The sequence below is a fragment of the Chrysochloris asiatica genome, unplaced genomic scaffold (genome assembly GCF_000296735.1).
Source record: "Chrysochloris asiatica unplaced genomic scaffold, ChrAsi1.0 scaffold00042, whole genome shotgun sequence".
Taxonomy (NCBI): Eukaryota; Metazoa; Chordata; class Mammalia; order Afrosoricida; family Chrysochloridae; genus Chrysochloris; species Chrysochloris asiatica.
In genome coordinates this window covers 14,511,308-14,537,495 of record NW_006408560.1, presented here as the reverse complement: position 1 = coordinate 14,537,495, position 26,188 = coordinate 14,511,308, and the positions used below count along the sequence as shown (strand labels likewise).

The 26,188-nt window shown below is 40.2% G+C and overlaps 2 protein-coding genes across 3 annotated transcripts in view; one reads left to right on the top strand and one right to left on the bottom strand.

The window, feature by feature from the left end:
- GON4L (gon-4-like (C. elegans)) overlaps positions 1 to 26,188 on the top strand; it is a 168,209-nt gene that overhangs the window by 89,473 nt on the left and 52,548 nt on the right. For both annotated transcript variants that reach the window (XM_006861565.1, XM_006861566.1), the window contains exon 10: positions 13,451 to 13,643. In XM_006861565.1, the coding sequence (XP_006861627.1) occupies positions 13,451 to 13,643 (193 nt within the window). The remainder of the gene's footprint in view (positions 1 to 13,450; positions 13,644 to 26,188) is intronic.
- Positions 1,642 to 2,976, bottom strand: LOC102834282 (tubulin beta chain-like). The gene is made up of 2 exons (XM_006861564.1): positions 2,963 to 2,976; positions 1,642 to 2,857 (listed from the first exon to the last, which is right to left on the bottom strand). The coding sequence occupies exons 1-2, from the start codon at positions 2,974 to 2,976 to the stop codon at positions 1,642 to 1,644; spliced, it is 1,230 nt and encodes a 409-aa protein (XP_006861626.1).

Sequence of the window (26,188 nt, the reverse complement as noted above, 5' to 3'; positions counted from 1 at the left end):
CTGATAACAATTATTCACTATTGTATCACAAGAGACCTATCTGGATTTCATTGCATCAGCGCCACCTAGACAGATTGAATACTACTCACTGGAGATTCTACCTTTCTCCAGGCCCTCTGGTTCTAGGTTCCCTCTTGAAAGTTTGTAAGCCAATCACTTCTTGCCTTTTTATCCCCTCCCCCCTCTTTTTGGGTAGCCAATGTCCAAGTTGCCCATCCCTGTCCACTGTGTGTAGGAGGGGTGGGAATGATTCTTGCTGCAAGGGCCTGCTCCCTCTTTTGAGCTACTGCTTCCATAGGTGTAGGTCAAGTTCATCAAATTGTATGAGCATACTTTTTTTTTTTTCTTTTCTTTTCCTTCTTCTTTTTGCTTCTGGTTGAGCTCTGATAATCCAGTCATTGAAGCGAGGACAAGTAGGTATCATCTTCAAGTGTGGGTATTCTTATGTATATGCCCTCTCTTCTTTTCAGGTGGACACTTCACTTTCCACTCTAGTCCTCTGTGGCTATGTCACTGACTCTGGGCCCAAGAGTCCCCAGGTCTTGCCACACTGCTGGCCCACCCGGTCTTCACCCGGGTTTACAGAAGTCTATTGAACGTTGTAGGGCTTAGCTCACCGTTTCATTGCTGTTTTTCCCTCACTTCCCCTTATCGGTGCCGAGCGTCTTCCATCTTTTCTTTTAAAAAAATTTTTTTTAATTCCTGTTTTATTTTTTGGCTCTTGGCAATGTCATCTTTTCAATATGAAAAAAAAAAAGTTTAACACAAATAGAAATTTAAAGTGTAGAATGGGGGAGAAATAAGACAGAGATAGAAATTAAAAAAGTTAATAGTGAATGGAACAAATGAAATGTCATAAGGCCCTGGTCCTGCTCCTCTGGGGTAATCGACTCTCAAACCTGTAGGCGGCTGCACACACATTGCCATGTCAAGCCTGTTATTCATATTTAAAGTGGAACAGGAATAAAATGTGAGAGGGCCGTAAAGTGGGGGAAGTAAGGATCCCACTTGACCAAGCAAGGCAGACCCCTTCAAAAGAAACTGGGAGCTTAGGACAGCTTCAAGGGAAGCCAAAAATGGAGATAATACTGTTAATACCAGCCCTGAAGTGACAGGAACAGGGAAATGCCTGGTGATGGCTGAAATAATCTGGAGTCCCCTCCTTAAAACTGCTCTAGAATGGGAAATCCCAGTCCTTTCCTTCTAGTGACTTCTACCTGCTGTGAGTTCACTGGTTTCCTTTCTCCGTGACTACCCTGGATACACTTTGGGCTGAGGCTGGTGGCCATCTGGGTTTACAGCACATGGTTCTAAACAAGACCTGGAGGAGACCCAGCTTCCTGGAGTATTATCTTGAAAACAGAGGGAAATATTAACTGGACAGATGGAAGGCATGGGTGCCAGAGGGAAATACAGGATGACTTAGAGTGGCAGGTTTCTCAGAGTGGAAAAAGAGAGGAGACATTCAACAAACAAAAGTATATATTGAGTGCCGACTATGTGTCAGGCGCTATTATAGAACCTTCTCAAGGGAAGGGGAAAAAAGACAGAGGCAGAAAATGCAAATTCTGAGGGAGAGGAAAGGGGCAGCTGAGGAACAAGGCTAAGGGAGCTGAGAAGCCTGAGGTGATGGCCTCTGTCTTAGGCCTCTTCTTTGGCCTCCTCACCGAAATCTTCCTCCTCTTCTGCGGTGGCATCCTGGTACTGCTGGTACTCAGAGACGAGGTTGTTCATGTTGCTCTCAGCCTTGGTGAACTCCATCTCGTCCATACCCTCGCCTGTGTACCAGTGGAGGAAGGCCTTCCGATGGAACATGGTGGTGAACTGCTCTGAGATGCGCTTGAAGAGCTCCTGGATGGCAGTGCTGTTACCAATGACAGTGACTGCCATCTTGAGGCCACGGGGTGGGATGTCACAGACAGCTGTCTTGACGTTGTTGGGGATCCATTCCACGAAGTAGCTGCTATTCTTATTCTGTACGTTGAGCATCTGCTCATCCACCTCCTTCATGGACATCCGCCCCCGGAAAACGGCAGCCACAGTGAGGTACCGGCCATGGCGGGGATCACAGGCAGCCATCATGTTCTTGGCATCGAAGACCTGTTGGGTGAGCTCAGGCACAGTGAGAGTCCGGTACTGCTGGCTCCCACGGCTGGTTAGCAGGGCAAATCCAGGCATGAAGAAGTGGAGACGTGGGAAGGGCACCATGTTGACTGCTAGTTTGCAGAGGTCGGCATTGAGCTGACCAGGGAAGCGGAGGCAGGTGGTAACACCGCTTATAGTGGCTGAGATAAGATGGTTCAGGTCTCCGTAGGTTAGTGTGGTCAGCTTGAGGGTGCGGAAGCAGATATCATAGAGGACCTCATTATCAATGCAATAGGTCTCGTCAGTGTTCTCTACCAACTGGTGGACAGAGAAGGTGGCATTGTAGGGCTCAACCACAGTGTCAGATACTTTGGGTGAGGGCACCACACTGAAGGTGTTCATGATGCGGTCAGGATACTCTTCATGGATCTTGCTGATGAGCAAGGTGCCCATTCCAGAGCCGGTGCTCCCACCAAGTGAATGGGTCAGCTGGAAGCCCTGCAGGCAATCACAGCTCTCGGCTTCCTTCCGAACAACATCCAAGACGGAGTCAACCAGCTCAGCCCCCTCTGTATAATGGCCCTTGGCCCAGTTGTTGCCTGCCCCAGACTGACCAAAAACAAAGTTGTCTGGTCTGAAGATCTGGCCAAAATGACCTGAGCGAACAGAGTCCATGGTCCCAGGTTCTAGATCCACCAAGATAGCCCGAGGAACATATTTGCCACCCGTGGCTTCATTGTGGTACACGGAGATGCGGTCAAGCAGCAGGTCACTGTCTCCGTCGTAGGTGCCAGTGGGGTCGATGCCATGTTCATCACTGATAACTTCCCAAAACTTGGCACCGATCTGGTTACCACACTGACCAGCCTGGATGTGCACGATTTCCCTCATGGTGAAAATATGTTTTGGGGTTTTTTTTTTGCTTGCCTCGAGTGTGTGCGGGGCAAGAAAACAATATATAATTTTTGTCTCTGCGGATCGCAGGCTGCAAGGATGGACCGTGCCCTGGAGGCTAGAGCAGCGAGGTCCGAATGCGGTGGCAGAAAGGTTCTGAGCTTCCATCTTTTCTTGATGCCCCCTGCATCATTCAGTAATTTGCCCAGAGAATCTTTCAATAACGAAAGTCGAGGCTTGAATTTTTTCTTTAGTTCCTCCAGCTTGAGAAATGCTGACCGTGTTCTTCCCTTTTGGTTATCCAACTCTAAATCATTGCATATTTTATTACAGTATTTGTTTTTATCTTCTCGAGTTGATCTTTGAAATTTTCTGTTCAGCTCTTGGACCTCTTCAGTTCTTCCATTTGCTTTAGCTTCTCTACGCTGGAGAGCAAGTTTCAGAGTCTCTTCTGACATACATTTTGACCTTTTCCTTCTTTCTTGTCTTCTTAATGACTTTTTGCTCTCTTCATGTATGATGTTCTTGATGTCATCCCACAACTCTTCTGGTCTTCGGTCTTTAGTGTTTAATGCATCAAATCTGTTCTTCAGATGATCTCTAAATTCAGGTGGGATACATTCAAGGTCATATTTTGGCTCTCGTAGACTTGTTTTCATTTTCTTCAGTTTCAGTTTGAATTTGCATATCAGTAATTGATGGTCTGTTCCACAGTCTGCCTCTGGCCTTGTCTTTACTGATGAAATGGAGCTTTTCCATCTTCTCCTTCCACAGATGTAGTCAATTTGATTTCTATGTGTTCCATCTGGCGATTCCTCTTGATAGGGTCCTGCATAAATCTTAGGCTTTCTTTGTACTTTTTTCTTTTTTCTGATTGTATCTCTAGCAGATGAATATTGCGAGATTGGTCTTCAATCTCAGGAATTGGGCCTTCCATTAATTCAGTTCTGCTTCTTTGCCCTTTCTGAAGTCTTAGTATTAATTTTTTGCTTTCTAAATTCTGTTTTTATATTGTTTCTAATTTAAATTCCTTAGTAAGTAGATCTGATACCATTTCTGGTATTATAATTTCTGTCTTTGTGCTTTGCTCACTTGTTTGAGGCACTCTGTTTTATTTCTTCACATAAGCTAAATTGTTTTCCCCAAGATATTGTTATATTTATATTTAATTGATCATTGTGTATTGGTGTGCTCTGGGGCACTCACCACCTATTTCACAGAATCGACTCAGTGGCACTTAACAACAACAACAACAGGTTACAATCTAAGATTGTATTTAGTTGTTCTTGTCTCTTTAGTCTCCTTTTAAACCGATAATTTCTCAGCCGTTTTGTCTTTCATAATCTTGATATGTTTGAAGAGTACAGACAAGTTATTTTGTAGAATACGCCTTAATTTGGATTTTTTCTGGTATTCCTTTATAAATAGAGCCAGCACTGTTGATGTAAGTGATTTTTTTTTTTTCTGAATGCATCATCTCAGAAAACATATGACATTCCTTTAGTGGTAATGGTAACTTTGCTGATTGGATTAAGGTGGTGTGTATTTGGTTTCTCCATTAAATTTACTGGTTTTTCCATTTTAATTAATATCTTGTGGAGTCAAACGACATCCTTTCACCCATTAGTTTTACTATGCATTGCTTATTCTTGCCCAAAACAGTCATTACTGTGTTTTTGTTGTTGTTAAGTGTTGTCAGCTTGGATTCTGACTCATAGTGACCCTCTACAGGGTTTTTGAGGAGTTGTTGATATGTTTAAGCCTCTGACCTTGCGGTTAGCAGTTCAGTGCTTATCCTCCAATGCAACACCAGGACTCCATTCATTACTATTGTGGTGGTGGTGGTTTTATTTCAACTCAGAGCAGCCCTGTATAGGGTTCCGAGGCTGTAAATATTTACAGAAACAGAAACCTTCGTCTTTCTCATGTGGAGTGACTGAGAGGTTCTAACTGCTGACCTTGTGGTTAGCAGCCCAACTCACAACTCACGATGCTGCTAGAGCTCCTTTAACATTACTTTGGGCATTGTCATTTGCTGATTTTATAATCCTGTCATGTATCAGTCCTTTCTAATGTTCTAAGTTTTCCCCCTAGTCTTGTAAGTTAGTGAAAAATGTCTGACCTAACATTTAATAAAACCAAATATTGAATGGAAAACTCAAGAGGTCATCTAATTTAATCATGCTGCTTTTGAGTGAATGAATAATGGAGATAGAGAATAATTTTTATCTAACTATATATTCAGTAGACGTAGTGAATGCTTGAAGTTGGAGTACATCAGAGTACAAGACAGTAAAAGTCCTTATGGAGCTTATAGGGAAAAAATATAAATAAATATCAATTTTTTGTTGTTAGTTTCTCAATAGTTTTGCCATATGTACAGAAGTTGTTCTTTTTTTTTTTTTTATGTGAAGTTTTATAGACATCAGTTTTACATTCAACAAATCATATTCTTTGTTTCATTCCAATGATTGCAATCCCTTCCATGCAACAACAGTTATCCCACTTCCTCTCTCTGGTTCCTATTTCCATTCCACCCACTTTTCCATCCCTTCTCAATTTTGTCCTTAGGTAAATGTTGCCTTTTTGATTTTAAATGATTGACCATTCTGTGGTGAGCATACTTTGGTAGTGTTGGTTGTTGAAAATTGGTCCATAAAGGTGAGTTCCTTTCCAGACCTGAAGGGTGGTTGAGGACCATAGTCTCAGGTTTCTCCAGTCTTTCTCTGACCAGGAAGTTGGACATTTTTAAATAAATTATTTTGAGTTTTGGTCCACATTTTCTTCTCCTTTATTGGGACTTTCTAATGTGACCCCTTTTAAAGCAGTTGGTAGCAATAGCCAGGTACCGACCACTTAGTTCTTCCGGTCTCAAAGTTGTGGAGATTGAAGTTCACATGTTCCATCAGTCCATTGGACTAATCGATTCCTAGCATCTTAAATGCTCATCACTCCTCTTTATTTCAGACAGGGAGAGCCAATTAGTTGCACCTCAGATGGCCACTCCTAAGCTTTTAAAATTCCAGATGCTACTCACCAAAGTAGGATGTATAACATTGTCTTGTCAACTGTGTTATGCAGATTTATCATGGTGCCCCTTGAGACTATGGTACTGAACTCCCAGACACAGCAGCTCATTGACATAAGATATCTATGACGTTATCACACCACTTGTCTGTCAATTTGTTGCATGTTGCTGTGATGCTGGAAGCTTGGCATTTCCTTGGCAGTGTAATGTGGCAGTCACTTTTTAATTATTTTGAGAAAAATTTTACTTGCATGTGATATTAATGATATTGTCTGATGATTTCAGCATTCTGTTGAGTCACCTCTCTTTGGAATGGGCACAAATATGGATCTCTTCCAATCAGCTAGGCAGGTAACTGTTTTCCATTCCGGCAGGGTCACCCATGGGGGACAGGTTTCAGCTGAGCTTCCAGACAGACTCAGAAAAAGGAGAGGTGGACTACTTCCAGATGTTTAGTCACTGAAAACCTTATGAATAGCAGTGGAACACTGTCAGCTGGCATCAGAATATTGAATACTAAAATATGATGAAAAGCACCAGAGTATTGTCAGATACAGTCCAAAAGATGAGCCCCTCAGGTTGGAAGGCACTCAAACTACAACTGGGACAAGATGCCTCCTCAAAGTAGAGTTGATTTGATGATGTGAATGTAGCAAAGCCTTTGGGACCTTCATTTGCTAATGGGCCACAATTAAAAATGAGAGGAAATGCCTATAAAGAAATCTGAAGATGGAATTGTATTTCTAAGAAAGTATGATTCTAGGAAAATTGAAAATTGTCGAAATGAAATGCATAAATATTGATATGCATAATGATTCTAGGAAAATTGGAAGTTGTCAAAAATGAAATGGAATGCATAAACATCGATATCCTAGGCATTAGTGAACTGAATTGTACTGGTATTAGCAATTTTGAATCTGATAATCACATGTTTATCATGATGGAAATGCCAGATTGAAGAGAAATGGCATCATATTCCTCATCAAAAAGAATATTTCAAGATCTAGCTTGAGGTATGATGCTGTCTGTGATAGTATAATATATATACACCTACAGGACAGATCAGTGAATACCACTTTTTAAATTCAAATTTATGTACCAAAAACTAAAGCCAATGATGATAAAATTGATGAATTTTATTAGCTTCTTCAGTCTGAAATTGATGAAATATGCAATTAAGATGTTACTGGTGATTGGAGTGCAAAGGTTGGAAACAAAGAGAAAGATCAGTGTTTGGAAAATATGGCCTTGGTGATAGAACCGATTCTGGAGATTGCATGATAGAATTTTGCAAAATCAATGAATGACTTATTTGTTGGAAATAACTTTTTTTAAACAAAATAAAAGAGGATTATACACATGGACTTCACCAGACAGAATACACAGCAATCAAATTGACTATATCTGTGGAAAGAAGAGATGGAAAAGCTCCATATCATAGCAAGGCCAGGGGCAGACTATGGAACAGACCATCAATTGCTCATGTGCATGTTCAGGTTGAAGTCGAAGAAAATTAGAACAAGTCCCCAGGAGCCAAAATATGACCTTGAACATATACTACTGGAATTGAAAGACCATCTGAAAAACAGGTTTGATGCATTAGACACTAATGACAGAAAACCAGAAGAGTTGTGGGATGACATTAAGAGCATCATAAAGGGAAAAAGCACAAGGTCATTAAGGAGGCAAGAAAGAAAATCAAACCAAAATGGATGTCACAAGAAACCGTGAAACATGCTCTCCAGCATAGAAATGCTAGAGCAAATGGAAGAAATGAGGTAAAAGAGCTAAACAGAAAATTTCAAAGAGCAGCTCAAGAAGAAAAAGTCACATATTATAATGAAATGTGCAAAGGTCTGGAGTTAGAATACCAAAAGGGAAGACACACTTAGCATTTCTAAAACTGAAAGAACTGAGGAAAAATTGGAGCCTTGACTTGCAATACTGAAGAATTCTTTAGACAAAATATTGAACGATGCATAAAGCATAAAAAGAAGATGGAAGGAATATACAAAGTTACTGTACCAAGTAGAAATGACCCATGTTCAGATGTTTCAAGAGGTAGCATATGATCAAGAGCCAATAATACTGAAGGAAGAAATTCAAGGTGCATTGAAAGCATTGGCAAAGAACAAGATTCTGACTCTAGGAATTGACAGAATATAAATTGAAATCTTTCAATATACTGAGGCAGCCCTGGATGCACTCACTCAACTATGCCAAGAAATTTGGAAAACAGTTACCTGCCTAGCTGATTGGAAGAGATCCATGTTTGTGCCCATTCCAAAGAGAGGTGACTCAACAGAATGTTGAAATCATCAGACAATATCATTAATATCACATGCAAGTAAAATTTTGCTCAAAATAATTAAAAAAATGACTGCCACATTACATTGCCAAGGAAATGCCAAGCCAGATTCAGACGAGGATATGGAATAAGGGATATCATTGCTGGTGTCACATGGACCTTGGTTGAAAGCAGAGAATACCAGAAAGTTGTTTACATGTACTTTATTGGCTATGCAAAAGCTTTCGACTGTGTGGATCATTACAAATTATGGACCACTTAGGGGAGAATGAGTATTCCATTACACTTTTGTGCTCATGAGGAACTTGTACATAGACCAAGAAGTAGTCGTTCGGATGAACAACGGGACATTGAATGGTTTAAAATCAGGAAAGGTGTGTGTCAGAGTTACATTCTTTCACCATACTTATTCAGTCTATATGCTGAACAAATTATCTTATGAGTAGCTGGATTATTTGAAAAAGAATGTGGCATCAGGATTGGAAGTACACTCATGAACAACTTTTTATATGCGTCTGATACAACCTTGCTTGCTAAAAATGAAGAGGACTTAAAATACTTGTTGATGAAGATCATAGAGCACAGCCTTTTGTATGGGTTGCACCCTAATATAAAGAAAATAAAAATCCTCACCACTAGACCAATAAATAACATCATGGTAAATAAAGAAAAGATTGAAGTTGTCAAATACTTTATGTTTTGTTTGGATCAGCCATCAGCGCTCATGGAAGCAGTAGTTAAGAAATCAAGCCATGTATTGTATTAGGCAAATCTGCTGCATAAGACCCCAAAAGTGTTAAAGAGCAAAGATGTCAGTTTGAAAACTAAGTTGTACCTGCCTCAATCCATGGTATTTTCAGTAGTCTAAAATACATGTGAAAGGAGCTCTGGTATCGTAGTTACAAATTGGTCACCTAATCTCAAGGAATCGGGCTGCGAACCGCAAGGTCAGCAGTTCGAAACTACCAGCTGCTCTGCGGGAGAAAGATGAGGCGTTCTGCTCCCGTAAAGATTAACAGCCTCGGAAACCCTGTGCAGGGTCGTTATGAGTCGGAACTGACTCCACAGCGCATAACAACAACAACAACAACAATCTCAAGGTCAGCAGTTCGAAACTAACAGCTGTTCTGTGGGAGAAAGATGAAGCTTTCTGCTCCCGTAAACATTTACAGCCTCGGAAACCCTATACAGGGTCGCTATGAGTCAGAACCGACTCTACAGCACACTGCCACTACCAATATGCATGTGAAGTTGGACAATGACTAAGCAAGACCATAAAAGAATTGATGCTTTTGAGTTCTGGTGTTGGAGGAGAATATTAAAAGTACCACAGACTGCCAAAAGAACAAACAAATCTGCATTGGAAGAAGTACAGCCAGAATGTTCTTTGGAAGCTAGGATGGTGAGACTTTGTCTCTCATACTCCAGACATATTATCAGGAGGGCCCAGTCCCTGGAGATGGATATCATATTAGGTTAAGTGGAAGGTCAGTGAAAAAGAGGAAGACAGCCAACAAGATGGATTGGCACAGTGGCAGCAGCAATGGACCCAGGCTAACATTGATTGTGAAGGTGGCACAGGACCTGGGTAGTATTTCATTCTGTTGTGCATAAGGTCGCTATGAGTTGGAACTGATTTGGCAACACCTAACAACAAGTTATCATTTTGCCCACTATGCTCCACCACTTTCATAGGTGTGTTTGCAGCAAAATTAAACGCCCATGTACCTGTATCGTCTCTTAAACCCTTACGTATTTGTCAGTATTCTCCCACTCTTACTCCCATACCTTTTCAGTCTGTGTATCTGTCTGTGTGTTTAGCTACCTTATTCTGTTGTTCCAAGGGTGTGTATATAATAGTATTTAGCTCTATCCCCTTTAGCCCTTGCCTATCTCCCTGTGTCTTCATTGTCTTAATTATTTTTCTGCCAACTTCCCTTTTCTTATATATTATCTTTGTATTATTTCATTACCTGAGTTAATGTGCCTACCCTTTAACCAGTGAGTTACTCATCTTTCCCTCCTACCCCTGGTAACCATCAAAAGATATTTATTTTAGCTTGAAAACCTTTCTTGAGTTTTTACAGTCATGGTCTCATACAATATTTGTCCTTTGTGATTGACTAATTTCACTCAGCATAATGTCCTCCAGGTTCATCCATGTTGTGAGATGTTTCGCAGATTCATCCTTATTCTTCACTGTTGCATAGTATTCTATTGCCTTTTTTTTTTACCAAATTTTGTTTAATCATTCTTCTGTTGATGGACATTTCGGCTGTTTCCATCTTATTGCTATTGCGAATAGTGTTGCAATGAACATTGGTGTGCATATATCTATGTTGTTTTCCACAGTAGTTAAACCATTTTGCAGTCCCACCAATGATGTAGGAGGGTCCCAGTCTGTCTGCATCCTTGCCAGCATTTGTTGTTTTCTGTTTTTTTTTGTTTTAACTTTGCTATTAATATGGGGGTGAGATGATATCTCATTGTTGTTTGATTTGCATCTCTATAATGGCTAATGATTGTTATCATTTTTTCATATGTTTGTTGACTGCCTGACCCGAATATTTTCCTTGGTGAAGTGTCTGTTCGTGTCCTCTGCCCCAGTTTTTAATTGGGTTATTTGTCTTTTTCTTGTAGAGGTGTTACAGTTTTCTACAAATTTTAAGAGATTAGTCCTTTGTCTGATATGTCATTGCAACAAAATTTTTCCAAGTCTGTGGGCTCTTTTTTTACTCTTTTGACAAAATCTTTTGATGCACATAAGTGTCTAATTTTTGTGAGGTCCTGGTCATCTATTTGTCTTCTACAGTTTGTTTATATGTTTGGCAGTGCATTTGTGCCATGTAAGGAGCTCTGGTAGCGTAGTGGTTACGAATCGGGCTGCGAACCTTAAGGTCAGCGGTTCGAAACTACCAGCCGCTCCGCGGGAGAAAGATGAGGCTTTCTACTCCCGTAAAGATTTACACCCTCGGAAACCCTGTACAGGGTCGCTATGGGTCGGAACCGACTCGACGGCACTTAACAACAACAACAACAACAACATTGAAGTCCCTATTTTTTCATTGATGATCTTTATAGTTCTAGGTTTTACATTTAGGTTTTTAATCCTCATTGAGTTTGTTTTTGTATATGGTGTAAGATATGGTTGGCAAATAACAATTTGAGAAGGATGAGTGCTATGAGCTAAATAAAACAGATAATAAGACTGTAACTGACAGCACTCTCAATAGAATGATTAATAAAAGCTTCCTTAGGGAGATGAAATTATTGATTGGAAGGAACTAGCCATGTAAAAGATCTGGGAAGAGTGCTCCATACAGAGGAAACAGCATATTCAGAGTCCTTAAGATGGAAACAGTCTTGGCATGTTGAAGGGATAGAAATTGACCTAGACCTAGGTGTCATGGGAGAGAGTAGTAGGAGTGAGGCCAGATAGCTAGATAAGTACTAAATCATGAAGTGCTTGGGGGCCATGTTAAGGAATTTAGATTCTATTTTAATCATTGAAAAGCTTTTTGTGAATCACTAGAGGGAAGACACATATTACTATAAGTGAGGAAGAAGGCAAAATAAATAAAATGGTTTTGCTTATAAAAAGTAAATACAGAACAAAAAAAGGTCACGCTTAATACACACAAAAAGAAAAGCTTTATGTAATAGTTATCTGATTGATGTTAAAATTTTCCTTTTAATAAACCTTAGAAGAAAACACAAGAGTAAATCTTTGTTATCTTTTTTTAGGTCGTTGTTTCTGAGTTATGACATTTAGAGCATAAACAACAAAGAGAAAGTAGATATATAGAACCTCATCAAAATTAAAAACTTTTGTGCTTCAAAGGATACTATCACGAAGTAAAAGATAAACCAAAGATTGGGAGAAATAATTGTAAATTAGATCTCTGATAAGGGACTTGTATTCATAGTATAAGAACTCTTTCATACAGCTCAACAGTAAAATGACAAATAGCTCAGTTAAAAAATGAACAGAGGATACCAAAAGTCATTTTTCAGTGGAGATACACAAGTGACCAATAGTCACATGAAAAGATGTTCAATATAATTAGTCATTGTTGTTAATGTGCTGTTGAGTTGATTCCGACTCATGGTGACCCTCTATAGGGTATCCAGGGAGTGGCTGGTGAGCTTGAACTGCCGACCTTGCAGTTAAAACCAACCTTGCAGTCTAGTGCATTAACCCACAGTGCCACATGCAAATCAAAATTACAAAGAGATATCACTACACACCCACTAATATTAGTATAGTAAAAAAGATGGATAATAATTAGCATTGACAAGGGTGTTCAGAAAGTAAAACCTCATAAATTGTTGATTAGAATGTAAGATCATGCAACCACTGTGGGAAAGTTTAAACTACCTCAAAAAGTTAAGCAGTTACTATATGACCTAGCCATTTGAAAACACCAGGAGAAGTGAAAACATTTGTCTACACAAAATGTTTTACATAAATATTCATAGTAGCATTATTCATGATACCCCAAATGTGGAAAAAAATCCACATGTTCATTAACTGATGAATGATAAACAAAATGTGGTCTACTTACATAATCACATTAATTGAGAGCAAAAGGAATAACGTAGTACTGATACATGTTACAACATGGATGAGCCCTGAAAACAGTATGCTAAGTGAAGGGGCCCCATACAGAAGGCCACATAATATATTTCATTTCTTGAAAATGTCCAGAATAGGCAAATCCAGAGACATAAAGTAGATTTGTGGCTTACAAGAGCTTGAGGTTAGAGGGCAAAGCCAGTGTCTGCTAATGGGCATGAGATTTCTTTTTGTATTGATAGAAATATTCTGAAATTAGATAGTGATGCTTGCATAACTCTGAATATATAAAATCCATTCAACTCATAAAATGGTGAATTTTATGGTGTGTGGATTATGTCTCAATAAAACCACAGTAAGTGTTCTTGAAATGTTGATTTTCAGAATTATGCCATTATCTTAAAGTTTCTGAAACAAACAACAGAAAGCTCAAATTATTCAGAAGTGAAATCTTATAGTTTAAGCTAATAGTAGAAGCATAGAGGTAAGGGTGAGATTTGAAGAATTTGGAAGCAGTAGGCATTCAGTGGCACATTTTTTTCCCTTCTTCATTGGCTAGACCATGGATGACAGCCTCATTGCATTCAGAACCCGTTCTAAGATGCCTCTGAAAGATGTTCCCCTGGGGCAACTAGAGGCCAAGCTCCGAGCTCCAGATATCACCCCAGACATGTATGACCCCAATACAGCAGATGACGAGAACTGGAAAATGTGGCTAGGGGGACTCATGAATGATGATGTAGGAAATGAAGGTAAGTGGTTTTGTGTACATTTATTATTTATACTGCCTGAAATTTTGTAAAAATTTCATTAATTAAAAGTTTGAAGACTAGGATGTTTTTGGTTAATTTAATTTTATATTTAACTGACAATTACCTTTAATCAGTAGTTTAATTTTCTAATTTTTTTTTTCCCACTTCTTATTTTTGGGTTAAGAGTCATTTTGGGAAAAATGATTTTACTCTATAAACTTTCACCCAAATCACAAGAAAAAGTTTAAAGAAATTAAAAAAAAAAAAAAAGAAGGCTAGAAATGAGATGCAAATTGCAAGACAGACAAATGGAAACATCATTCTGATAATCTTGAACGCTAAGTACTCTTGCCTTAAACATAAATATTTCTTGGTTGTTCACTGACTCACCCAAAGTTCATTCTACCAGTTAAGCTTCTTCAGGATATAAAAAAAAGAAACATCATTTCAACTTGCTAAGTCTAAAAGGAGCCACAGTTTATTTAGGAAGAGCAGGAAAACTAAGACACTATTAAGGAGGAGCCTCCTTTCTTCTGTTTTTACAGCTGTCATCTTAGACTTTTGTCATCAACTATTTTCTCAGACCATCTACATAACAACTGGAGAATCAACCCTCTAATAGTCAATAACTGATATATTAGCCCATTAGTCTTTCTTGTGAGAATTCAAGCTTTTAGGTCATTCATTCCTTTGGAATCTAATGAAAAGTATGCACCCCCTCCCAAGAAAAATATACATATCTACAGACATGAAGCCTTGGGTAGCTGATACGGATAATGATTCTCCTTTCCCCTTGTGAAGTTAAAGAAGTTCAGACAACTCCTCTGCCATGCCATTTTTGCACCTGCATTACAGGAGCAGGGTTGGCCCACACCAAGATGCAAAAACTTGGGTGGAGATCTCACATAGACCTTTGTAGTAGTAGGAGCAGCTACCCAAGTTTGACAATGATTCCTGGGAGAGCAGAGAGGAGGTTGAAATTTCTGGGAAACAGGTGCAGCATGCACCTCAGGGTAGTGTTTCTAGGGGTAGCCTCTGAGCATTGGGAGAGACTCTAGCTTGTAGGAAGGGCCTGACCTATCAGGCCTCAGGAGCCTGAGGAGGAAGGATGCCTAGGGTTGCAGGAAGTTAATTGACTAACCAGTGTTCAAGAAGGAAGAGGTTGTTGGGCTGTACAGGAAACATATCTATAGGTGAAGAAGTCCCAGGAAGGAAAGCCCTCCCCACCCACCCCTATACACACTAAGGGGCACAAAACTCATAGTTACAAGTGGAAGAGAGTACAGGATGTAGGAGTTAGTGGAGCAGAAGAATGCTGAAAACTGGTAAGAGTTGGAAGCCACTGCCTAATGGCAGGTTGTGGCCTGCAGGAACCTCTTCTGCCGTCTCTGCCTGGGCATCCCCAAAGCTGTGTCTGCAGGGAGACTGCAGAAGGTGCCAGGTAAGGAAGTTATGTAATTTTTGCATAGTGTTGATTTTTCACATAACGCCCTGATTTTTAGAACCTAACCATGTTGATAAGTGAGGATTGGGTATACTCCTAGGACTAGAACCCAGTTTAATATTCTAGAAACATGTCTCAATCAGAGAAGTCACAAGGGCTATTAAGGTTTTTAAAACATTATTTTTAAAATAAGAAACCTCTGTTTTTTTATCCTGAGACCTAGGCTAAGACAAATAGTGACAATAGATAAGTAAGGTTATTGTAGCCATTTGCAGTACAATGGATCACTTTTATATGGTCTTTCTCACCATGGTCTTGTAACTCCATCAAATGACTGGATGGAACTGTGCAGATGTGGTGCTTGTGTTCTACTAAGGGGATGCCAAAATAATTGTTAATAATTCAAATACAGTTCATGGCACCTTCGTGGAAATGGAACCATGCACTTGAGGTTATGGAACCTTATGAAGGGATTGGTCAACTTGGTATCCTGCTAGGCTTAAAATGAGCCATCCTAGAGGTTGACAGAAGGGACCTCATTACCACTAAGAAGAGACTGGAGTGGAGCATGTTCTTTGCACCAGTGGTCCCTTTGCTGAGATCCTCATAGACACATGAGACAGAGTTGTAAACCTAGAGAAGGCACAAGACATTGAGAAGAGGCAGCAGCAGAACTAGGAGACTAACAAAAGACTGCACAGGACAAGGCAGTTATGCTGCTCCCACCCTCCCCTCATACACCCCCACCAGTGAGAGAGCTGACTGCCTTCAGATAGGAAGCTTCCATGCTGACTGGGGTTATCCCCAGTACTTATTGGCAGAACTAAAGAGGTTTGTAACACTCACCAGAGCAGGCCAGAAACCAGACTGAGGGTGGGCCAGAGAGAGACCTATCTTGGGCATCGTTGAAAATAGGCTGTCCTGATAGAAGAATTATATCCTAAGTAGTGTCTGATTGTGAATTGTAATTTGTTGCTTCCTTAGTAAACCCCATAATTGAGTATGGTCTCTTGAGTTCTGTGTGGCCATTGCAACGAATTCTCAAATTCAGTAGAGAAGTAGAGCGTGCTGCGGGAGGGGTGACTGCTGTTAGAATTGGTAAAAAGAAGATATGTCTGACCTTCACCTCACAGGAATTAGCCTTGGTCAGTTGATGCTGATAATGATTCTCTTTCTCCCTTGTGAAGCCTTGGATGCACTGTAGGATAAGTGCTGAACTACTAACCGTAGATGAGCAGTTCAAACCCACCAGCCACTCTGCAAGAGAAAGATGAGGCTGTCCACTCGTATAAAGATTCACAGTCTTGAAAACCCTATATAGGGTTGCTATGAGTAATATTTGATTTGATGGCAGTGTTTTTTTTCCCCACTGGCGAAATTAGATGAGGTAGGATGTTGCAGCTGCAAAGCCATTTTCACAACTGGCGTTCAAGGCAAGATGCATTGTAAATTGTAATGGCCCCAGACTAGTAGAAGCTGGAGACTTTGTATGAGAAAGAATGAAAGGACATGAAAAGTGAGACTTTGGATTTTTAGATGGTTACTTTGGTTCCTGTTACCTGTAATGGCTGAAAGAAAAGTAAGAGTGGTTATGCTATAGCAGAGGGCAAAGAATACCTCAAGAGTGTCTTGGGGTAAAAGTCAAGCTAGTTAAACAAGATAACTACTAGGGGTCACTGTCTGCTCTTTCCACCCAGCCAGAGGCCCAAGGTCATATGTATATGAAACCCACCCACCAGCTGCTCCTCAGAAACTCTATACAGAAACTCTGTGAATCAGAACCAACTCCACAACATTTAACAACAACACAGCAATGTACATTGAATATATCTCCTACCTAGTGTTATACAGCAGACTTAAAAGTACAAGGGAGGCGCCAGTGGCTGGCCTGTGGGAAGCATGGCAGTGTCTTCATGTGCAGTTAAGGAGAAGGAGCAGCCAGGTGACAGCTATGGAGCAACAGGTGATAACAGCACATGAGAGTGGCTGTTGTCTGTGCTGGAAGATCTAGAGGTCTTGTTGAGGGAACTTACAGAAATGTTGGTAATTTCAAGAAACCAAAAGTTGTTACAACTGGAGAAGAAACCCAGAAAAAGAACAACATAAAATAAACCACTGGTTCTTAAAAATTTTTAAATGGAAGCTCTGTATTTTTAAAATTTAGTAAAAAATAATCTGTGTTGTATGTAGTCACAACAGAAAGACTGAAAGAAAGCACAAAGAGCAGAGATGTCTTAGAGGCTGAAGGTGAAAGACCAACACCCTCTGTCAACTTTGTTCCTCCTTCTACAACTGATGAGATCATACGTCATCCCAATATAGGGGTGATTAGTATCCCTTTTTAAAAACTAGCTATTCTATTAAATTGTATTTTGTACTTGGTGTTAAGTGCCATCGAGTCAGTTCTGACTCATAGTTATCATGTATAGGGTTTCCAAGAAGTGGCTGGTGGGTTTGATCTGCAGATCTTACAGTTAGCACTCTAGTACTTATCCTACTTTATACTTATTTTGTACTTAGTACATGTGAATTCCTGTGTAATTTTCATTCTTTTAACAGTGTAGTGGAATGTGAACATTTGAAAACTTTGTAGCTACTCTTTATTTGAATATTCATAGTTTAATAGACTTTAAGAGTTAGAAGGATTGTCCCTTGTTGCCCTAAACTATACAGTCCAGACTGAACCAGTGACTGAGTCAGTGTCCCGTTTGTGGAGAGGAGAGGTAAAGTTTGCAGTCCCTGATGAACCACGGGAACCCTCCACTGTATCCAGGCCCCGGTCCATCGAACCCATACTTATCTTACCCACAACAACCAATTGGGCCTGAGGTCTACCCTCCAGAGCCTATGGGGGAACCCGCCCCACCTCCTCAGGGTTACCCCTACCAAGCATACCCACAGTACGGCTGGCAGGGTGGACCTCAGGAGCCATCCCAAACCACAGTGTATATGGTGGAAGACCAAAGAAGGGACAACATGGGCTCATCCACTTTTCTCACAGCCTGCTGGACTGCTCTCTGTTGCTGTTGAGGCAGTAAAAATCCTGTGTCCCAGGGACACAGATGGAAGTTCCTGGCAAGGGAGTGCAGTTCTCCCTTGTTCACATGCTGTTGTATAGTTGGAGGTGTGACCAATTCTTACCTTCACCAATCCAGCAGCCCATGGTACCCCTTCCTGCAGTCTTTGCTCTGCCTGGGGTTAGGTGTCAGGCAGAGCACCCCTGCTTCTGGAAGTGTGTGAACCTGCCCTGAGCTACACTACACAAACATTGAACAGAGAATTGTGTTCACACTACCAGTCTCTACCACATCTACTAGGACTAGTAGTGAGTACCTGAGAACACCATTATACAATCATCAATTAAATGTAAATCTGTGTTAGTTGCCATTGAGTCAATTCCATATAGTGACCTTACGCACAGCAGAACAAAACACTGCTTGGTCCTACGTCATCCTCACAAGCCTTGTTAAGCTTGAGCCTATTGATGTTGCCACTGTGCCAGTCCATCTTGTTGGGAGTCTTCCTCTTTTTTGCTGACTCTCCACTTTGCCTAACATGATGTCCTTCTCCAGGGATTGGTCCCTCTTGATAATATGTCCAAAGTATAAGAGAGAAGTCTCGCCTTCCTGTCTTCCAAGGAGCATTCTGGTTTGACTTCTTCCAGCACATATTTGTTTTTCTTCTAGCAACCCATGATACTTTTAATATTCTTCTCCAATACCATAACTCAAAGGCATCAATTGTTACATGATCTTCCTTATTCATTGTCCATTATCGTTGTAGCAGATTTGCCTAATGCATTATGTCATTTGACTGCTATTTCCATGAGTTCTGGTGTGGCGTAGTGGGATAATGTGCAGAACTGTGAGATCAGTCTGAATCATAAGATCAGTGCTTCAAACTCACCAGCTGCTCCTTGGAAACCCTATGCAAGGTCGCTATGAGTCAGAACTGACTCATCAGCACTTAACAACAACTTCAATGAGTGTTGATGATAGATCCAAGCAAAATAATGCCCTTGACAACTTCAGTCTTTTCTCCATTTATCATGATGTTATTTATTGGTCCAGTGGTGAGAATTTTTGTTTTTTTTAGACTGAGGTACAACCCATATTGAAGGCTGTGGTCTTTGATCTTCATCAGTAAGTATTTTAAGTCTTCTTAACTTTCAGAATACAAGGTTGTATCATCTGCATGTTGCAGGTTGTTACTGAGTCTTCGACCAATCCTGATGCCACATTCTTCTTCATATAATCCACTTTCTTAGATTATTTGCTCCGTCTACAGACTGAATAAATATGGTGAAAGAATACAACCTGACACACATTTTTTCCTTGATTTTTAACCATTCACTGTCCCCTTATTGTGTTTGAATGACTGCTTGTTGGTCTGTGTACAGTTTCCTCATAAGCATAATTAAGTGTTCTGGAATACTCATTCTCTGCATTGTTGTCCATAATTAGTCATGATCCATACAGTCAGAAGCCTTTGCATAGTCAGTAAAGCACAGGTAAACATCTTTCTGGTATTCTCTTACAACTAAGACCTTTCTGACATCAGCAATGATATCCCTCCTATTCATTTTTTTCTTAATGATAAAAACTTTAATTTTTACAATGATCCCAAAATGCTAGAAAGTATTAGTAATATGTTGCCAAAGTAAGATAATAGAGGTAAATGTTGTTTGGAAGAAACAAACTTACATGTGTAAACTGAGCCCCTAAAACAACAGACATCTATTCTACTATTGCTCATTCATTTTTTTCTAACAAAAATCTATATTTGGATTATTTTGGTTGTGAACTGAGTGATAGTTTACATGGAAGAACATCAGCTTTATGTCATCATTTTATTGCAATGATTACGATCTCCTCCATTCATCATCACTCAACAGTATTTGCTTCCATTCCCTCCTCTGTTTTTTTGGGGGGGCTGAGGTGGGGAGAAGTACACAAAAACACTCAGGATTATATAACTTAAACAACCAAAGAGCACATTCTGCAAACCTTCCTCCGGGCCGCCAACACTCAGTCCCTCTCTTTCCATGAGTCTAGAGTCCTCAGCTGCTCCCTCTCTCCATGTCATCATCCCTGCCTCCATCTTCGGTGTCGCTGCTTCTCTGGATAGGGTCCTGCATTCTGCTTGTGCTCTTCTCCCTTGATGGTCCTAGGGTCCTCTGTTTCTGGATTATAAGATTAGCTACTCCCCCGTTTTTGTTACAAAACTTCTACCTTTACAGTTGTGACAGTTGCAATTAGTCATGATAACAATTACTCACTGTTGAATCTTAAGAATCTTATCCCCATTTCTTTTTACCAGACTCGTCTAGACAAGATGAAAACTTCAGTGGGGACTCTATCTTCCCCCACACACTCTTAAACTAAACTCCCTCTTGAAACCTTGTAAGCCAGTTACTTCGTGCCTTTATAGCCCCCTCATTTTAGGTAGCCAGTGTCTAGTTGCCCATCCCTATCTACCCTGTATACAGAGGGGATAGGACTGATCCTTGATGTGAAGACTCCCTCTCATTGGTATTTTGAGCTACTGCATCCATAAGTATAGGTCAAGTTCATCAAATTGTAGCAATTTACCCTCATTTCCTTTATCAAAAATTGTTTTTGTATCTTCCTCTAATTGAGTTCTGATTATCAAGTCATCGAGGCTAGGTCAAATGGGTACTATCTGCAAGTTTGGGCATTCTTGTGTGTCTCCCCTCACATCATATCAGTTGCATGCTTCACTCTCAGCTCTAGCCCTCCATGGCTATGCCCTTGTCCACAGACTCAGTCCCCACGTCTCACCACACTTTGGACCAACCAGTCCTTCCTCTTCTCTCTCTCATCTCCAGGTCAACGGGAGTCTATGGAACGTGGTTGAACTCAGCCCATTTCTTCATTGCTGTCTTGCCCCTCTTCCACTTGCCAGTAGACCAGGGTGGTCCCCAGCAAGCTTACATGCCTGCTCATGTGTTCCCTTTGAGTTTCAGTCTTGGAGGGGGGTGTGTCCTGAAGGAATTGATTGCTTGTCTGGATGGCTTCCTGGTGAACAACTTGCTTTTTCTTGTAGTAGCCAATCATACTGCCATTTTTGTTTTGTTTTTTCCTGCTCATCTTAAAGATTTACAGCTTTGGAAACCCTGTACAGAGTCACTGTGAGTTGGAATTGACTCACTACCACCATAACTACTGTTAACTGATGGTACAATCAAGGGGATTGTAATCAGTGTAATAAAGCAAAGTATATGATTTGTTAAGTGTAAAACTGATTATCTGCTCCATAAATCTTCATTCAATTTACAATAAAAAGTTAAAAAAAAAAAATACAGTGTTAAGAAGCAAAGATGTCGCTTAGAGAACTGAGGTGCACCTGAACCAACGGATGGTATTTTCAGTTGCTTCATATGCATGTGAAAGTTGGAGTAAATAAAGGAGACTGAAGAAGAATTGCTCCATTGGAATTAGGGTGTTGGCCAAGAATATAGACTACACCATGAACTTCCAGAAAAATAAACAAATCTGTGTCATATACTTTCTGTGCACTGACAATAGGGACCAGTCCCTGGAGAAGGCGTCATGCTTAATAAAGGAGAAGGTCAGCAAAAAAGAGGAAGTCTCTCAACAAGATGAATTGGCACAGTGGCTGCAACAATGATCTCAAACGGCAATTTTTGTGAAGATAGTGCAGGACTGGATAGTGTTTTCTTCTGTTATATTGTGGTGCTATGATTTGCAGCTGACTTGTCAGCACCAAACAGTAACAACAATGGTTGTCTTGGGTTTAGTCTTACTAAGATTCCAACCAAACTATGTTTGTAATAGACTTTTCCTCCAATAATTATTAGGAAAAGAAGCACTATTGAACTGAGACTTTAAAATAAAGACAAATTTACTTATTAACACTTATTTACTAAGTACCTACAAGGTACTATGCATTAATTTTCTTCATTTTTGCTTGTCTAAAAACATATATATTTACTTTGCTTAAAAATATAGTGCCTCTTGGGAGAATCCCCTTTTAGGACTAGGAGTTAAAGGGAGCTGGTGAGTAAACAGCCTAGTACATTAGCCTAGTAAACACCCTAGTACACATGAGGCTACAAGATGAATGCAAATGGGGCAGGTGCAGCAATGAAGAGATGGTCTGAGATTGTACATGTTCATTTGGCCCCCATTGACGTATCCTACAGAGGCTGGAGATGAGAGAGTCAGAAGTACTTAACTGGTCAGAAAGAGTCATTTAGATATTGTGGGTTAGGTGTTGGACTACCAACCACAAGATTGGCAGTTGAAACCCAACAGCCCCTCCTCAGGAGAAAGATGAAGCTGTCTGCTTCTGTAAAGATCTATAGTCTGGGAAACCTATGAGTTGTAATTGACTAGATGGCAGTAGCTGTGTTATGGTTTTGGTCAGAAGTGCAGGGAGGTGGTTGGACTTCTGAGCCTATGGGTGGTGCCTGTTGACCTAGCCCATAAGGGATGAGGGAGAGAGAGAGAAAGAGCTGGCTGGTCTGAAATGCAGGGAGTTAGTTTTGGGGACTCCTAAGCCTATTTGAAAAAAGTTGATATTTGAATGTTGTTGTTGTTAAGTGCCGTTTAATCAGTTCCAACCCATAGTGACCCTGTATATGGTTTCTGAGGGGTAGCTGTTGAACTTGAATTGCCGACCTAGTTGTTCAAACTGACTCTGCAGTCCATCACATTAACCCATAGTGCCATACCAGGACTCCAGTATTTGAATTGTTATTGTTATTGTTGCTACATGTCATCGAGTCGGTTCCGACCCATAATGACTCTGTACAGGGTTTCCGAGGAGTGGCTGAGAAAGCTTGAACTACCAACTTTGTGGTTCCAACTGACCTAACAATCCAATGCATTAAACTGCAGCACCACACCGAAGACTCCTATATTTGAATAACTGTGTATAAGTAGTGCAAATTATTTTAAACTGAGCATATAGATGTTACAAGGAGCTCTGGTGGCGTAATGAGTTATGCACTGGGCTGCTAATCACAAATAAGCAGTTCAGATCTCTATCAGCTGTTCTTTGGAAGAAAGATGAGCCTTTCTGCTCCTATGAAGATTTCCAGCTTTTCTCTCCCTGCCTGCTTTGCCTTGGTGCTTCTGTGCATTTCACTTGAAATTATGAAGACATTTCATTTTCAAGAACAGCAGATCTTAACCTTATTCAGTGTACTCATTTTAAACCTCTGGCACTGAAAACTGCACCTTGGGTACTTATACTAAGTAAAAGATTGTTCAATTTTCTGGATTAGAAAGACCTCCTCCAACCCCTCAAAAAGAAGAAATCTGAGCAGTTGGCAGACTAAAAAGAGTGAAAATGCAGTTTGCCAAAATGGGCAGGTGGTCAGAAATGATTCCATGTATGGCATTTCAAATATAGATACAACAACTAAAGGAATTTCAGATGATATGACTGCTGTAGATGCAGGTTCGTTAAGACAACAGATAATGATGGCAGATAAACTAAATAGACATCTACAGCTTCTGGAGGAAGATAAAGAATGAGGTAGAAGAGAAAGGATCATGTATTCAGTTACTATAGCTGGTTCTGGTTTTGCTGCTTGAGGTAAACTCAGCTCACAAAATATTTATCTCAACAACTAGAAATCCAAAGAATTTGCAAATTTCTTCATTTCTGTCTCTGCATTGTATGCTGTTTTATTGTCTATGCCCTGAAAATGTATTTCTTCCAACAAGGATGGGGATGATTTAGGTGCACAGAAGCAAAGGTATCTGTCTAATCTGTCAATCAGCTGTATCCACAGTTTTGTAGTTACACCTCCTAAAAATCTCCCTTTGCATGTTTTGTAAATAGACTTCAGTGTTGGGGGCCAAAAGGCTTCCAGGCCTCATAAAACTTTAAGTCTGGGTCTAACCAGACAAAGTCTGATTATCAACACAAGGAAAGTAGCCTTCCCAGGATCCCGTGATTCACAGTAAAAGATAAACATGCAGGGAAAGTAGCTTTCCCAGGGTCCTGTGATTCATAGCAAAAGATAAACTTGTAACTATGCAAAACAACGATGATTTGCAGAACTGCCCTATATAAACTTCTTGCTTTCAATAAACTTCGTTACTCGCCATCAGCCTGTGTCCCTGGCCTGTTTTCATCCACGTCTCACCCTTGGGCGTACCCACGTAATGGGGTTCCCCTCGAACCCCAACACTTCAATGTGTTTCTGAAAGGAATTGACTGCCTCATCAGTCTGCACAGTGACTTCTCTAAATCGGTGTGAGAGTGCATGTAGTATGAATTTAGAAAATAATCTGAAAAAAGAACAACAATCCTTATTTTGTCCTGTTTCTCAGATAGTGTTAGATGGAAACTGTTATTTGTTACTAGACATTACTGTATCCACTGCTCAGCATTAACACTCTGCAAGTTGTAAAATTGCTTGATGACACATGATCATCTTCATTACGTGTCCGTACAGATGAAATTAATGTAATTCCTAACATTCTTGCTGCTTTTCTAATAAGTGTTCAGTGAGTGTGTTTTTGTTTTCAGTTTAGGTTTGCAGACTATTTTCTATAAGCCCACTTGTGAAGGATTTTGAAATCTCCCGAATAGGGTACAAAATAGTTTATTTAATAAACTGTTAACCAGAAAAAAAGATTTACAGCCTCAGAAACCCCATACAGGGTCGTATGCATCAGAACTGACAACCACCACCATAAAAACATTGAGTAAAGACTGAGGACATTAAGCTGAGCGAAGCTTGTCAAAAGTGAATAGAGGTAAACGCTGTTAACTGAAGGTTAAATAAGAAAAATCAGATTAGATTGAGGTTAATAAATACAGATTATCCAGTGGTGGTGCATCAAAGATACATTTGTGTTTTGTTTTTTAACAAACGATAACATTTATCATAAAAGATATAAGTATTATAGAAGGCTATGAAGTAGAGTTCTTTTCTTCAATCTTTGTTAGTAGTTTCATGTGTATCTTTCCCATGTATTCAAACACATATTTAGCTCAAATAAGATTTTTTTCCACAGAAGGAATTATACATAAATATTGTTCTACTACATCTGCAACTGCCTAGTTTTCACTTAACAATATAGATACTTTGTCATAATGTAAGCTGTACCTTTTCTGTTTAAAGGCTACATGGTGGTAAGTATTTTGAGTATTTTCCTTTTGGGAGGTTTTGTTTTTTGGGTTTTATTTTTCAGTCAGTTCCTCAGTCATGCGTTTCAAGTTCTTAGTAGGTACATCTGGCTAGTGGCTCCGTGTAACATGATGTCACTATGAGTCGGAACTGACTTGACAGAGTTGTTGTTGTTGTTAGGTGCCAATGAGTCAGTACCGACCCAAAGCGACCTTATGCACAGCAGAACAAAACACTGCCCGATCCTGGGCCAACCTCACTACTGTTGCCATGCTTGACTCCATCGATGCTGCCATTTGGCCAATCCATCTTGTTGGGGGTCGTCCTTTTTTCCTCTGACCCTCCAGCTTACCAAACATGATACCCTTCTCCAGCGACTGGTCCCTCCTGACAATATGTCCAAAGTATGAGAGACAAAGTTTGGTCATTTTGGCCTCTAAGAAACACTCTGGCTGCACTTCTTCCAAAACAGATCTATTGGTTCTTTTGGCAGCTCATGGCACTTTCAATATTCTCCTCAAGCACCATAACTCAAAGGAATCAATTCTTCTAAGGTCTTCCTTATTTACTGTCCAGCTTTCACATGCATATGTGGTTATTGAAAATACCATGGTTTGGGTCAGGCGCACCTTAATCCTCAAGCAGACATCTTTGCTTTTCAACACTGTAAAAAGGTCTTATGCAGCAGATTTGCTTAATGCAATATGTTGTCTGATCTCTTGACTGCTGCTTCCATGAGTGTTGATAGTTGATCCAAGAAGAACGAAGCCCTTGACAACTTCATTCTTTTCTCCCTTGATAAGAATGTTGTTTATTTGTCCAGTGGTGAGGATTTTTGTTTTCTTGACATTGAGATGTAATCCATACCGAAGGCCGTGCTCTTTGATCTTCATCAGTAAATGTTTTAAGTCCTCTTCACTTTCAACAAGCAAGCTTGTATCATCTGCATATCGCAGGTTGTTAATGAGT